The sequence below is a fragment of the Suncus etruscus genome, chromosome X, assembly GCF_024139225.1.
Source record: "Suncus etruscus isolate mSunEtr1 chromosome X, mSunEtr1.pri.cur, whole genome shotgun sequence".
Lineage (NCBI taxonomy): Eukaryota > Metazoa > Chordata > Mammalia > Eulipotyphla > Soricidae > Suncus > Suncus etruscus.
Genome location: NC_064868.1, coordinates 119,706,378 through 119,717,801, shown reverse-complemented (window position 1 = coordinate 119,717,801; position 11,424 = coordinate 119,706,378). Strand labels below are relative to the sequence as shown.

Sequence of the window (11,424 nt, the reverse complement as noted above, 5' to 3'; positions counted from 1 at the left end):
TTTTATTTATATAAATATATATTTCTGATTGCCTCAAGGTGCACCAGAGGCAATACCAAATACAAAATCATAATCAAGAATCAGAGAAAAATGTTTATGACAAATTCACATTTACTTTATTTTTTCTCAGCAAATGTAAATAATTCACATTGTGGTAATCTCAGGTTAGAATTAGTATTACTAATAACTACAAAATGGAAAATAATATGATGCTATTTTCCTGTAAACAGTTTACAACTTTGTATGTCTTTCCAGAATGGGCTGCCATGAAAATAAGATTTACAAGATACATCCTCTTTCTTCATTATAATCTACTTTTAATATCACTTGTATGAAGTCTGGAATTTACCAGATGAATGAAAGAAAATGCATGCCCTGGAACTAATTTGAGAATAGCCTTCACTCTTCTTAAGAAAAATAATTTTCATCAAAATGCCAGTTTAAGTTTTATAAAAGTCATCATTTTTATTTTGATTTTTGGGCTGCACCTAGCAGCACGCAGGGGTCAGTCCTGACTCTGCACTCAGAAATGGCTCCTGGCAGGCCATATGTGATTCCGGAGATCGAACCCAGGTCTGTCCCCTGGTCAGCCATGTGCAAGGCAAATGTCCTGTGCTATTACTTGGGCTCTGAAAAGCCACCATATTTTAAAGCATGTTTATTAATATGGTTAAAACCTTAGGAAATTAAGTCTTTTGTTTTATCTATTTTTGAAGACATTTAAAATCTATTTTTAAATACATTAGTTTAAATACATTATTTTAGCCACAGGAGAAACTAAAATCATTGTCTCGGGGTTAAAGGAAACACTACCCAGACCGTCAAATTTGTCATTATCTTTATTCATAATTTGGTTTATTGTATGGTTACAGCCAACTAGTGCAACCTATGTCAATGGCAGCACCTGTTCATGTAGCAAGCAAACAATTCTGGCCCTGTTCTGTAGAAGGGCATTAATAAGGATTTGCAGTGAACGGACTTGCTTATAGCTTCCGTAAAAAAAAAAAGATGTCATAACTGCTTATTTTGTTTGTCTCCATTTTCAATCCTGAATGCAAGTCCAAAAGACACATTGGCAAACATCATCATGCATATTTACTCTCTGCCTGCAGTTTTAGCTTCTCCGTTAACTTTTCTTCACACTAACTCCAGTTAAAGTCAAAGAACCTTAGCGTAAAACCTGATAGGGAAATAGGTGGTGAGAATGAGATTGTACTGATGATTGATATCAATGGAGACAAGTCAATCTCCTTTTCCGTCTTTCTCTCTCTCTTTCAACACATGACCTTTAAAGGCTGAAACACAGCATCTTCCATTTTTTATACACATATGAGATCCATGGCAAGAAATTGGCTTAACAAAAAGGAATGGGACGTAGGGGTCCTCTCCACCGAGGTGGTAAAAAAATAGCAACGTGTTTAGTAACCAGCCTATGGTAAGTGACTACGTCAAAGTAGAGTCCTTTCAGCAAAGAGACTATTTTATTTTGCAGATGGGAGACACGGTGTCAGAAAGCAAAAGTTCTACTCACTCACTCTTCTGGGCCTGCTCAACAGAGAAGAGGGGACTCCCATCTACAGCCACGTGCATGAATTCCATGCAAACACACAGACATATCATTTGAAATGACTGTGATTCTTGGACTAAAGTTCTGGAAACCTCGAAAGAAACTTTTCAGTTCCTTAGCTGTTATTGAGTAGGGACCGTCCTATCACTTTTCAGCAACCAGTAGCCTGCGGGCTTCCAAGAAAGTCATTAAGTCAACTGTGATTAAACCAAAGCCAAGAGACGGAGAGAAGAAACCCTTTTGAAAAAGAGTTAAGAGCTTCGAGGAAGAGTGTTGTCCAGACAGCCAGGGGCTAGTAAGAAGAATCTGAGGGACAGATGGGTCAGAAAGCCAGAAAGCAGAAACTGTCAGAAGGCAGAGGGGCAGCAGTGGAGCTGGGGTAGACGCGAAGGTTGCCCCAGAACATCAGGATAGAGACAGCAGTGAAGCCCAGGAGAAATCTGCGGGGGGGGGGGGGGGTAAAAAGAGAGAAAAAGGAAAACTGAGTGCTGGAGTCTGTTAAAATAACCCAGGCGTCCTGGGAAGACAGCGAGTGTGGGAGGTCGAGGCAAAAGGATGAGGGTGCGCACCAGCACACGGGAAAGCAATTGGGGAACGCGAGTGGGTTTGTAAAGAGTGAAAGTGAGTCGCAAGCCCAGTGACCCATCGCTTAGCTCTGGGGTCCCGCCCGGCTGGGAGGAGAGGTGTTCTAGGTGGCCCCGGCGACTTTGGGGACCCTTTCTCACCTTGTTGGCAGCGTCGCGGCGATCAGTCGCTCGTGAGCCGGCTGTCGCGCGCACGGGCCGAAGAGCAAGTGGCTAGGCGCCTCCGCGGGTCCCCTGGTACCGCGAGTGACCGCTCTCCCCCGCCCCTAAGTCCGTCGGGGTCACTGCTGCGGGCGACGAGCGGAGACCCTAAGCCTATCGCCGCTCGGGCTCTTGGCCAAAGTGCGAGTCCCAGGCGAACCCCGCCTCGGAGCTGAGCAGCTGCGGCCGCAGCGGCGGAGCCTGGGGCCTGACCTCAGCAGGGGGTGGGGGACGCGGGGACGCGGGAGGGGGCGGGAGCCGAGGAGAAGAGGGGTGGGGGGAGGGCACGCGCGGGCGGGCGGGGGCAACATGGCGGCGGGGGTGGCCCCGGCGGCGCCTGCGCGGGAGGCGGGGGTGGGGTGGGGTGGGGGGGCAGCTTGGACTTCCAAGCGCGGAAGGGTCCCAGGCACCCCTCTTCCGCCCGGTCCCGGAGCTCCCGAGCCAGCCTCGATCGCAGTTGCCACTCGGGGATCCGAGCCAGCACATCCTGCCCGCACTTAGCTCGCAAACTGTCAAGAATCTGGAGACCGCTAGGTACCTTTTGGGGAGGCCGGGCAGTGCCTTCCACCCGCGGTGACCTCGGTCTTTGGGAGGGGACAGCCCCCCCCCCCGAGTGCTAGTGCCCATCTAGACCCGGTGCGGAGTTCTATGGGTGCGGCGCGTGTCTCCCCATCAGCCTGACCCCGAGCTCCACGGTGGCTGCTCATCCATCACTTTTCTGGGACGCTGAACCTGCGTCTGTCCCTGTCCTGACATGATCACTGGGACTTAAGAAAGAAGGATGACAAATCCCGTCTTTGAACATGTGACTGTGAGGACTCTGAACTGAGAGCTGAGCTATTCACACAACTTCCTAAGCTACTCCAAGAGGGTCACGTATTGTTTTCTTTTCACAAGTGACAAGCCTGCAGAAGGGTCAAGAAAAGTTACCACCAGCGACCCAAGATCCCCTGGCCCTTGTGACCCAGGTGTCCAACCACTCCACCACCAAGACAAATTGCTTCAAACTCCCTCCGCAGCAACGTTTCCTCTCTAGGAATCTTTTCTTTTGTGTTTGTTTCCTTTTATAAAATATTTAAGCACCATAATTACAAGCATGATTGTACTTGGGTTTCACTGATAAACAGAACACTTTCCTTCTGGTCAAGGAATTCTTAAGTTCCCATTCGCCCTCAACTCCAGTTAAATCTGTATTTTTCCCACGCAGGCTTCTATTTATTCCTTTGCTTCTTGACACTTACTACGTAGGGCCACCTTCTGTCACCTCTTCCTCTGCAGTTTCTACTTAAGATTCTACTTTTCTCTATGGAAAACTTGAGGGATGCCCATCCTCAAAGAAGTGGACCAAAAACTCCTGAATTTCATTTGGAACAATAACCACCCATGAATACCTAGAGCAACCCTTGAGAAAAATATGGGAAGCATAACTTTCCCCAACTTTAAACTGTGTTCCAAAGCAATAGTCATTGAAACAGTATTGTATTGGAATGAAGACATTCCCTCACATCAGTGGAATAAACTTGAGAATGCTCCCCAGACACACAATCAACTAATCTTTGATAAAGGGGCAAGAAGTGCAAAATGGAGCAAGGTACTTGAGGGACTTTAGTCGCTGTAGGGTGCCTACTTAGTTTGCTGTTGTCAAGCAGTAAGTATAAAAACTGAAACTCGTTCTGTTTTCTTAATATGTCTACTTTTATCCACCAGTAAACTGATGACGGGGCCTAAGATCTCAACCCTGTTGACTTGATATTTCAAACCCACACACTGATATTACACTAATAGATTTTAGGCAACTCTATAAAGAACCACATACTGAAATACTTCCCAGAACTTATATCCTCAGGCTTTATCAAAATGGTGAAAAAAATTTGCATTCTTAAACTGTACCTTGTTCAACCCCATTCATATTTGTCACTAGGAATGGACTCACTGATTTTCGATTATGTACCTTTATTAATATAAGTAGATCATGTGCTATCATTTAGGTGGAAAGCCCTCCTCACAGGAATTTATGAACTCATTGAAAGGTTAGCTTTGAAGCAAACTTTATTAGCCCGTAGGAAAATTTGGCAAGAAAGTTAAAAACAAATCAGTGTACAATGAGTACATATTTAACCAAGTCACTACATTATTCTTTTACTACAAAAGAAGGGGGGCTATTAAGAAAGGTTATTTTATATTTTTAAAAAAGGATTATTTTATGCTAAGTTCTCCAACAGAAATGCCAGAATGCGATAAACAGGCCTGACCCTAGTAACCTTTATTCACACAATAATGAAGTTCTTCAGGGTACATAGCAAGGATTGGGGGCAACTAAAAGTCTGCATTTGAATAAACCAGAAGTATAATATAAATGGAGGCATGTTGGGCCACATCCAACCCAACCGTACTCTGGACTTACTCCTGATGATAGTCGAGAAAGGATGGAAACATGAGAAACATGAGCACTGCCAGGAATTGAATTCAGAAGTAACCAAGGTCAACCATATACAAAGCAAGATAACTTAACCTATCCTACCTTATAGAGTTAACAAACCTACATCCTAAACTAGTATGGCGATGTTGGCCTTCACCCTGAACAATGATTGATTCCCTTTGTACAGGTCAAAGACCCAACTTGATGAGAAGAGCTTCTAGATAGGCCTTAATCTCCCCCCACATGGGGGTCATCCTAACATCCCAATAAATACTGCAGTCCCAGCCAACCTCTTCCTCTTGCTCCAGATGGTGGAAAGATACCCAGAGCCATGTTTCATCTCTCTTAGAGTGGTTTGAATTATTTCCTCTTCAGCTCTGCTCCAAACCTACCTCCCCTTTCCCCTGTGAGAATAATGTGTGTAGAGGCATTCACTCTACCTCTCTAGCCACAAGATATTAACATATGTATTTAGTAAGAATTAGTGACTGTTTGAGTTAGAATTCTTGGAAGACCTAGTTCATCAATAAATTGCCAAGAAACATTCAGAACTAGAAAAAGAAGCATTTGGAATACAATATTACAGTCAAACTCTGAACAATGGAAATATGTATGAGGTTCAGAATATAAAAAGTTTAATATAAGTTAAATTATTAGTGGGGAAAAGAATACAGAAAATAACCATTATAAGCTAAATTTTAATATCCTTCACATAAACCTCAAGCCCCAACTTTACATGTTTAAATCTTAACATCCAGTAACTCAAAATATAATCTTATGTGAAGATAAAATTTGTTTTTATATTTTCTTTAAAATTGTACTATCTTCTTTGCTCGCTTTGAAGCACATATACTAAAATTGGAACAATATAGAGAAGATTAGCATAGTCCCTGTGCAAGGATGACATGCAAATTAGTGAAGAGTTCATGTTTTTTCTGCTTCATATTACTATGTTTTTCTACAGATTGAGAAAAGAAAAAAGTGACTAGAACTCAGGGCCAAGTGGTTTCAGGTGCATGGGGCTAAGGGTAGAGATATGGGATGCATGCTGGAAACTCTGGTGGAGGAAGGTCAACACTGGTGACCCTAGTTCACTGTCACTATATGCCTGAAATACAACTGTGAAAGACTTGTAATTTACAATGCTCTCAATAAAAATATAAAACAATTAAAAAGAATGTAAAGTATTTTTTAATTTATTTTCTGAGGTGGAGCAATAGCACTGAGGGTAGGGCAGTTGCCTTGCACCTGGCTGATCCAGAACTAACCCAGATTCTATCCTTGGCATCCCATATGTTCCCTGTGGCTGCCAGGAACAATTTCTGAGTACAGAGCCAGGAGTAACGCCTGAGTGCCACTGTGTGTGGCACCCAAACCCTCAACATTTATTAGCTTGATTTTTGATTTTGCAATACTATTAATAATGGTTGGTCATAGACACAATTCCATCACAACACCTATCACCAATGTATACTTCTCCTTTTCCCTAGAAACCAAGCCTCTTCTCACTTTTACCTCTTCAAACACAGTTGTGAGGTTCAGCCCCCAATTTTGTTGCCTTGAGAGCTTTGTTATTATTATTTCACTGTATAATTTTAATTCTTTAAGAGAGTAACGAGTTAAAATGAGAACTCTATGGTGGATCCTAATCCAACATCATTGGTGATTTTATTAGAAGCAATTAGGTTAGAAAAGATCACGTGGGGCTGGGAAGGTGGTGCTAGAGGTAAGGTGTCTGCCTTACAAGCGCTAGCCAAGGAACGGATTGCGGTTCGATCCCCCGGCGTCCCATATGGTCCCCCCAAGCCAGGGGCGATTTCTGAGCACATAGCCAGGAGTAACCCCTGAGCGTCAAACGGGTGTGGCCCAAAAACCAAAAAAAAAAAAGAAAAGATCACGTGAGTGACCAACAAGAATGTGACCATCTGCATGCCCAAGAAAAAAGTTTCACGATAATTAAAACCTGCTGATGCTTTGGACACCTATTCTCTAGAACTATGAGAAAATTAATTTCTGTTTAATTTTGGGTAACTCATCCAATCTATGGATAGTTCTTATGGCAATTCGAACAAACTGATAGAACAGCAAATATTTCAAGTTTTAGCTGATATGCTCTGTGTTAGTTATTAATAATTGTTAACTCACAAATTGCCACAAACAAAATTTGATGTCCAGTCTAGAAATACACATTTATTATTTTTTGTTTCAGTTTTGTTTTCATTTATGCAGTTTTCACAAGTCAGTATTCTAGGTATAGCTAAGCTAAATATAATGCTCAGGGTCTTCACAAGACCATATTGTGACTAATTCCTCACACAATCATGAGGGCAAAGGGGAAGCTGGTCTAGAGAAGGGCTGCTGTAGGAAATAATCTAAACCAGGCTGAAGAGAGATGAAGCACTGGTCTGGTGACATTTCCACCACATGAAGTGAAAGACAAAAGACAGCTGGGATCACAGTACTTATTGGGAAGATAAGACAACCCCCATATGTGGAGAATAGGTTGAGGTGAAGAGCCTATCTAGAAGTTCTTCTAGCCCAGGTGGGTTTCTCATATGTAAAAAAGGGGAGCCATAATATTTGACTATGAAATCTGATATGCCATAACAATTTACGGTAAAGCCTGATTAATCCAACATCTTCCCTTACTGTGATTACTAAAATGCAGAAATATGAGAGAGGAGCTAAAGTGGTGATTGTATTTTGTATAGACTTGGTAAAAACTGGGGAAATAAAAGAGAAAACCATTTTAGCCAAAGAGCAGGAGGACCTTTCTCAGGAAGCATCTGATCATATTTCCAACTGCAGGCTTCAGACAGCCTAAGTTTGCTTAACCACAGAGAATTTTTGCTTCTAGGTCCCGGAAAACGTTCTTCTCGTGCTGATTGTTGTAATCAGGCTCTGTAATTAAATTTCACGAGTTTTTCTTAAGTCCTACGTCATCAGGGCATCACAAAGCATGTCCTGATTTTGCTAGATGTTGCCAGTTAAGGGTAGTCTTGACTTAAAAAATGTCATAGGTTAGATTGTGTACATCATTCTCAAGGCAATCACCTTTTCCAGATCCTGTCTTAAGCATATTACAAAGGCTTTTTTCCATAAATTGCAAAATATTACATTGAGCGCTGTGACAAGAGTCTAGAACACCAAGTATTGCATTATGAATCTAGAATGTCCACGTTTCTTTCCTATGAAATTCTGTGGGGAAAAATTAGGACATAATTGCAGACATATTTAAATTGAAAATAAGTTGCCAAAACTTTCTTATAATGAGCACTGTAATAAGAGTCTACTGTCCACATGCCTTCTCCACAGATTTTTGTGGACAAAAACATTAGAACATTTTTGCCAACATAATTAAGTTGAAAATAATTTGTTAAAACATTGTATAATGAGCACTGTAATAAGAGTTAAGAGCACTGAGCACCATAGTGTGAGTTCATAGTATCCAATTCCTTTTCCAGAGACTTCTGTAATAAAAATATTAGAACATTTTAGTGGTTGTATTTAAATTAAAATGGATTGCTAAAACATTCTTATAATGAGCACTGTACTGAGATTTTATAGTAGAAAGTACTGCAATGTACATATGGGGAGTCCAACATCTTTCTTTCTAGACTTTTTGAACAAAAACTCTAGAATGTAATTTCACACTTACCAGTTTGAAAATAATTTATTAAAACAATCTTATAATGAGCACTGTAATGAAAGTACATGGCATCAAAATTTCTTCTCCAGAGATTATTGTGAACAAAATCATTAAAATATTATTGCAGGGGCCAGAGTGATATCACTGTGGTAGAATGTTTGCTTGGTTCAATCCCTGGCATCCAATATGGTCTCCTGAGCCTGCCAGAAGCAATTTCTGAGAGCAGATCCAGGAGTAACCCCTGAGAGCAGCCAGGTGTGGCCCAAAAAAACAAAACAAAAAAATATTATTGTATACCCCTTTGAAAGGCAATTAGCTGATCATCTGCTTTACTTTATGCAGCATCATATACTTTGCTATAGGTCCCACTGAAGTATAAAGGATATTAATTTCTGAAAATTTCACAGAAGATATGGTGATATCCAAAACTTAGTGATCATTGAACTTAAACCAGCATTGTCTATTTATACTGGACATTGTAATAAACTTTGTTTCACCATAATTATTAAGAACAAAATGAGTTGTTTTTTTTTTTTTGAGGCATCCTTAGAATTAATAACATTCTGTGTCAAGTCAAGTTTTTCTAAGGGGAAATCCGCATATGTCTGTAAAAGTCTAATTTTTGCTTCTTCCTGTCCATTGAAAAGCATTTTAAATGTAGTATAAGCACCGGGTGGTAATTTTCAAATTTCTATCACTTTTAGAGAATCCTGTTCTGCTCTTCAGTGACTGCAATAAAACCTGTTGTTGTCTTCTATTTTTACTTTGGAAAAAAAACTTGAGGCAATGCTGTAGTGTACATTTGCTTGTGGATGCTAATGGCAAAGATAGATGCATAAAAGTCTCAAATGTCCGAGACTTTGTGACAGGTGGGGCACTGAACTGTGGATTTGAACTGGACTTGAAAAAGTGTAACAATAATAGACTTATTGAGCTGCTTATGTCTCTGCCAAGCATGCTCCAAAGCTTTTAAGTCATCGAGATGTTCATTGTTTTCTTTATGTCTTTTCTGCCTATTGGCTTTATTCGAGCTTTACTCAGGTTTTCATGGAAACCATTTATAAGAAATAGAAGTAGTCCATGTGAATCTTGTTAGCTGTGTCCTGCAAATTGGTTATTGATCTTTTCAATGGTTATCTTAAAGTCTTTTAGGCCGAAATGCTTGTGTTATCCTGCCAACAAGGCTTTTATAATTAGGTCAAATTCTTCTACACCTTTACCTTTATCCTAACAAAGGATTTGACCTGTTAATATCATTCTATAATAGTTTCAGTTACAATAATCATCCAAACATGGAGTGTCACTCAGGCATTGTAACAAGTATTTCCTAAGTTACAAAGTTCAGTGGGGGGGCCGGAGAAATAGCATGGAGGTAGGATGTTTGCCTTGCATGCAGAAGGACGGTGGTTTGAATCCAGGAATCCCTTATGGTCTCTAGAGTCTACCAGGAGCAATTTCTGAGTATAGAGCCAGGAGTGACCCCTGCGCCCTGCTGGTTCAGTGAGAGTTGAACCACTTCCCCCCAAAACAGAACCAAATTTTGAATCTGATCTTTCTTAATCCCTGTAGTCTGTACTGAATCTGGGAATGACCAAGAATGCTTCATCTTGGAGAGTTCCTTGTATCATCCAATAGAAAACTGTGCCTTGGTGTTATCATTTGTAAAAGTTGTGCTTTTGACAAGGCTTAGTGGGACCTAGAGTTTCTTGGTGGGGCTGCTATCTGTAAAAAACTAAGCATATTATTTTCCTCAAATGAGGACATTACCAGCTATCCATTATTTGTAAATTTTTACCCAAATAGGTGAATTAGCTGTTTTATGAGTCTGTGCATTGCATCTTCTTGAAAGTGTCTTTTTGCAGCTGTTTATGGCTCTTGCAGAAAATTCAAAAAGTTTAGTGGAAAGAGTGTTAAGGATAGAAAGTCTATCAGTGGCATACCCCCTTTCCTGTATTTAAATTATTGAATTTTGAGGTTCTGTGAGCATGTTCAACGATGCCTTGTTCCTAAGCATTGTAAAGGATGACAGTGACTTCTTTGATTTGTCAAACTACAAGACAACGAGAATAAGTATCACCACTACATGAATTTAAGGTGTGTCTGGAAAAAGGCAAACATGGGTAACATACAATTGCCATAATTCATTTGTCTGCAGACTTTGGGGGTTAGCTCTGGCTACAAACAAACACAATTTAATGGTGCACAAATAGGACATGCCTTAGCAATTTGTCTAGCTTGCCTTCATGGAAATTGATAATTCACCTGGATGCAAGGGTGTTTCTGTGTAGGGTTTGATGCTCTTCTACCGAAAAGGTAAAAACAGGTGCTACCAGGCAGGAATTTCATTTCTTTGAGCCATTGATCCTGGGAGACCAGAATGAGATTGAATATGAGTATTGAAAATAGACTCAGTGCTTGCTTCGGCAGCACATATACTAAAATTGGAACGATACAGAGATTAGCATGGCCCCTGCGCAAGGATGACGCGCAAATTCGTGAAGCGTTCCATATTTTTAACTGGAAAGCCTGTCTGGAGTACAGGTGGGGTGGGGTGGGATGGAGGGAGATTTGGGACATTGGTGGTGGGAATGTTGCACTGGTAAAGGGGGTGTTCTTTACATGACTGAAACCCAAACACAATCATGTATGTAATAAAGTTGTTTAAATAAAAAAAAAAGAAATTGATCGAAAAAAGTCATGGTTGTAATCATGGTGCTTAAATAAAGATTTTATATAAAAAGTGCAAAATTAAAAAGAATTTGATAGTTTTTTTTTTTGCTTAAAAAGGTTTGCATGCCAAAAAAAAGACTTAATGAAGATACCTATAAAAGTAGATTTTTGTCTCTCTGGGGACCCTACGGAAAGGCCAGGATGAGTGGGAAGGTGCGGTGTGGTGTGTGTGTGTGTGTGTGTGTGTGTGTGTGTGTGTGTGTGTGAGCAGAGTTGCCACTGGACACCGCGGGGCCACAACAGTCCCCCAAGACCCAAGGAGTCTGTCCGTGAT

General features: G+C 40.9%; 1 protein-coding gene and 2 non-coding genes across 3 annotated transcripts; 2 read left to right on the top strand and 1 right to left on the bottom strand.

The window, feature by feature from the left end:
- Positions 1 to 2,566: 2,566 nt before the first annotated feature.
- On the bottom strand, positions 2,567 to 3,108 carry LOC125999030 (uncharacterized). Its single transcript, XM_049767021.1, has 2 exons — positions 3,035 to 3,108; positions 2,567 to 2,861 (listed from the first exon to the last, which is right to left on the bottom strand). The coding sequence occupies exons 1-2, from the start codon at positions 3,106 to 3,108 to the stop codon at positions 2,567 to 2,569; spliced, it is 369 nt and encodes a 122-aa protein (XP_049622978.1).
- A 2,492-nt stretch (positions 3,109 to 5,600) lies between these two features.
- On the top strand, positions 5,601 to 5,706 carry LOC126000263 (U6 spliceosomal RNA). The gene has a single exon (XR_007492618.1). It is a non-coding gene; the product is annotated as a U6 spliceosomal RNA (small nuclear RNA).
- Positions 5,707 to 10,831: 5,125 nt separating this feature from the next.
- On the top strand, positions 10,832 to 10,935 carry LOC126000227 (U6 spliceosomal RNA). Its single transcript, XR_007492584.1, has one exon. It is a non-coding gene; the product is annotated as a U6 spliceosomal RNA (small nuclear RNA).
- The last annotated feature ends 489 nt before the right edge of the window (positions 10,936 to 11,424 follow it).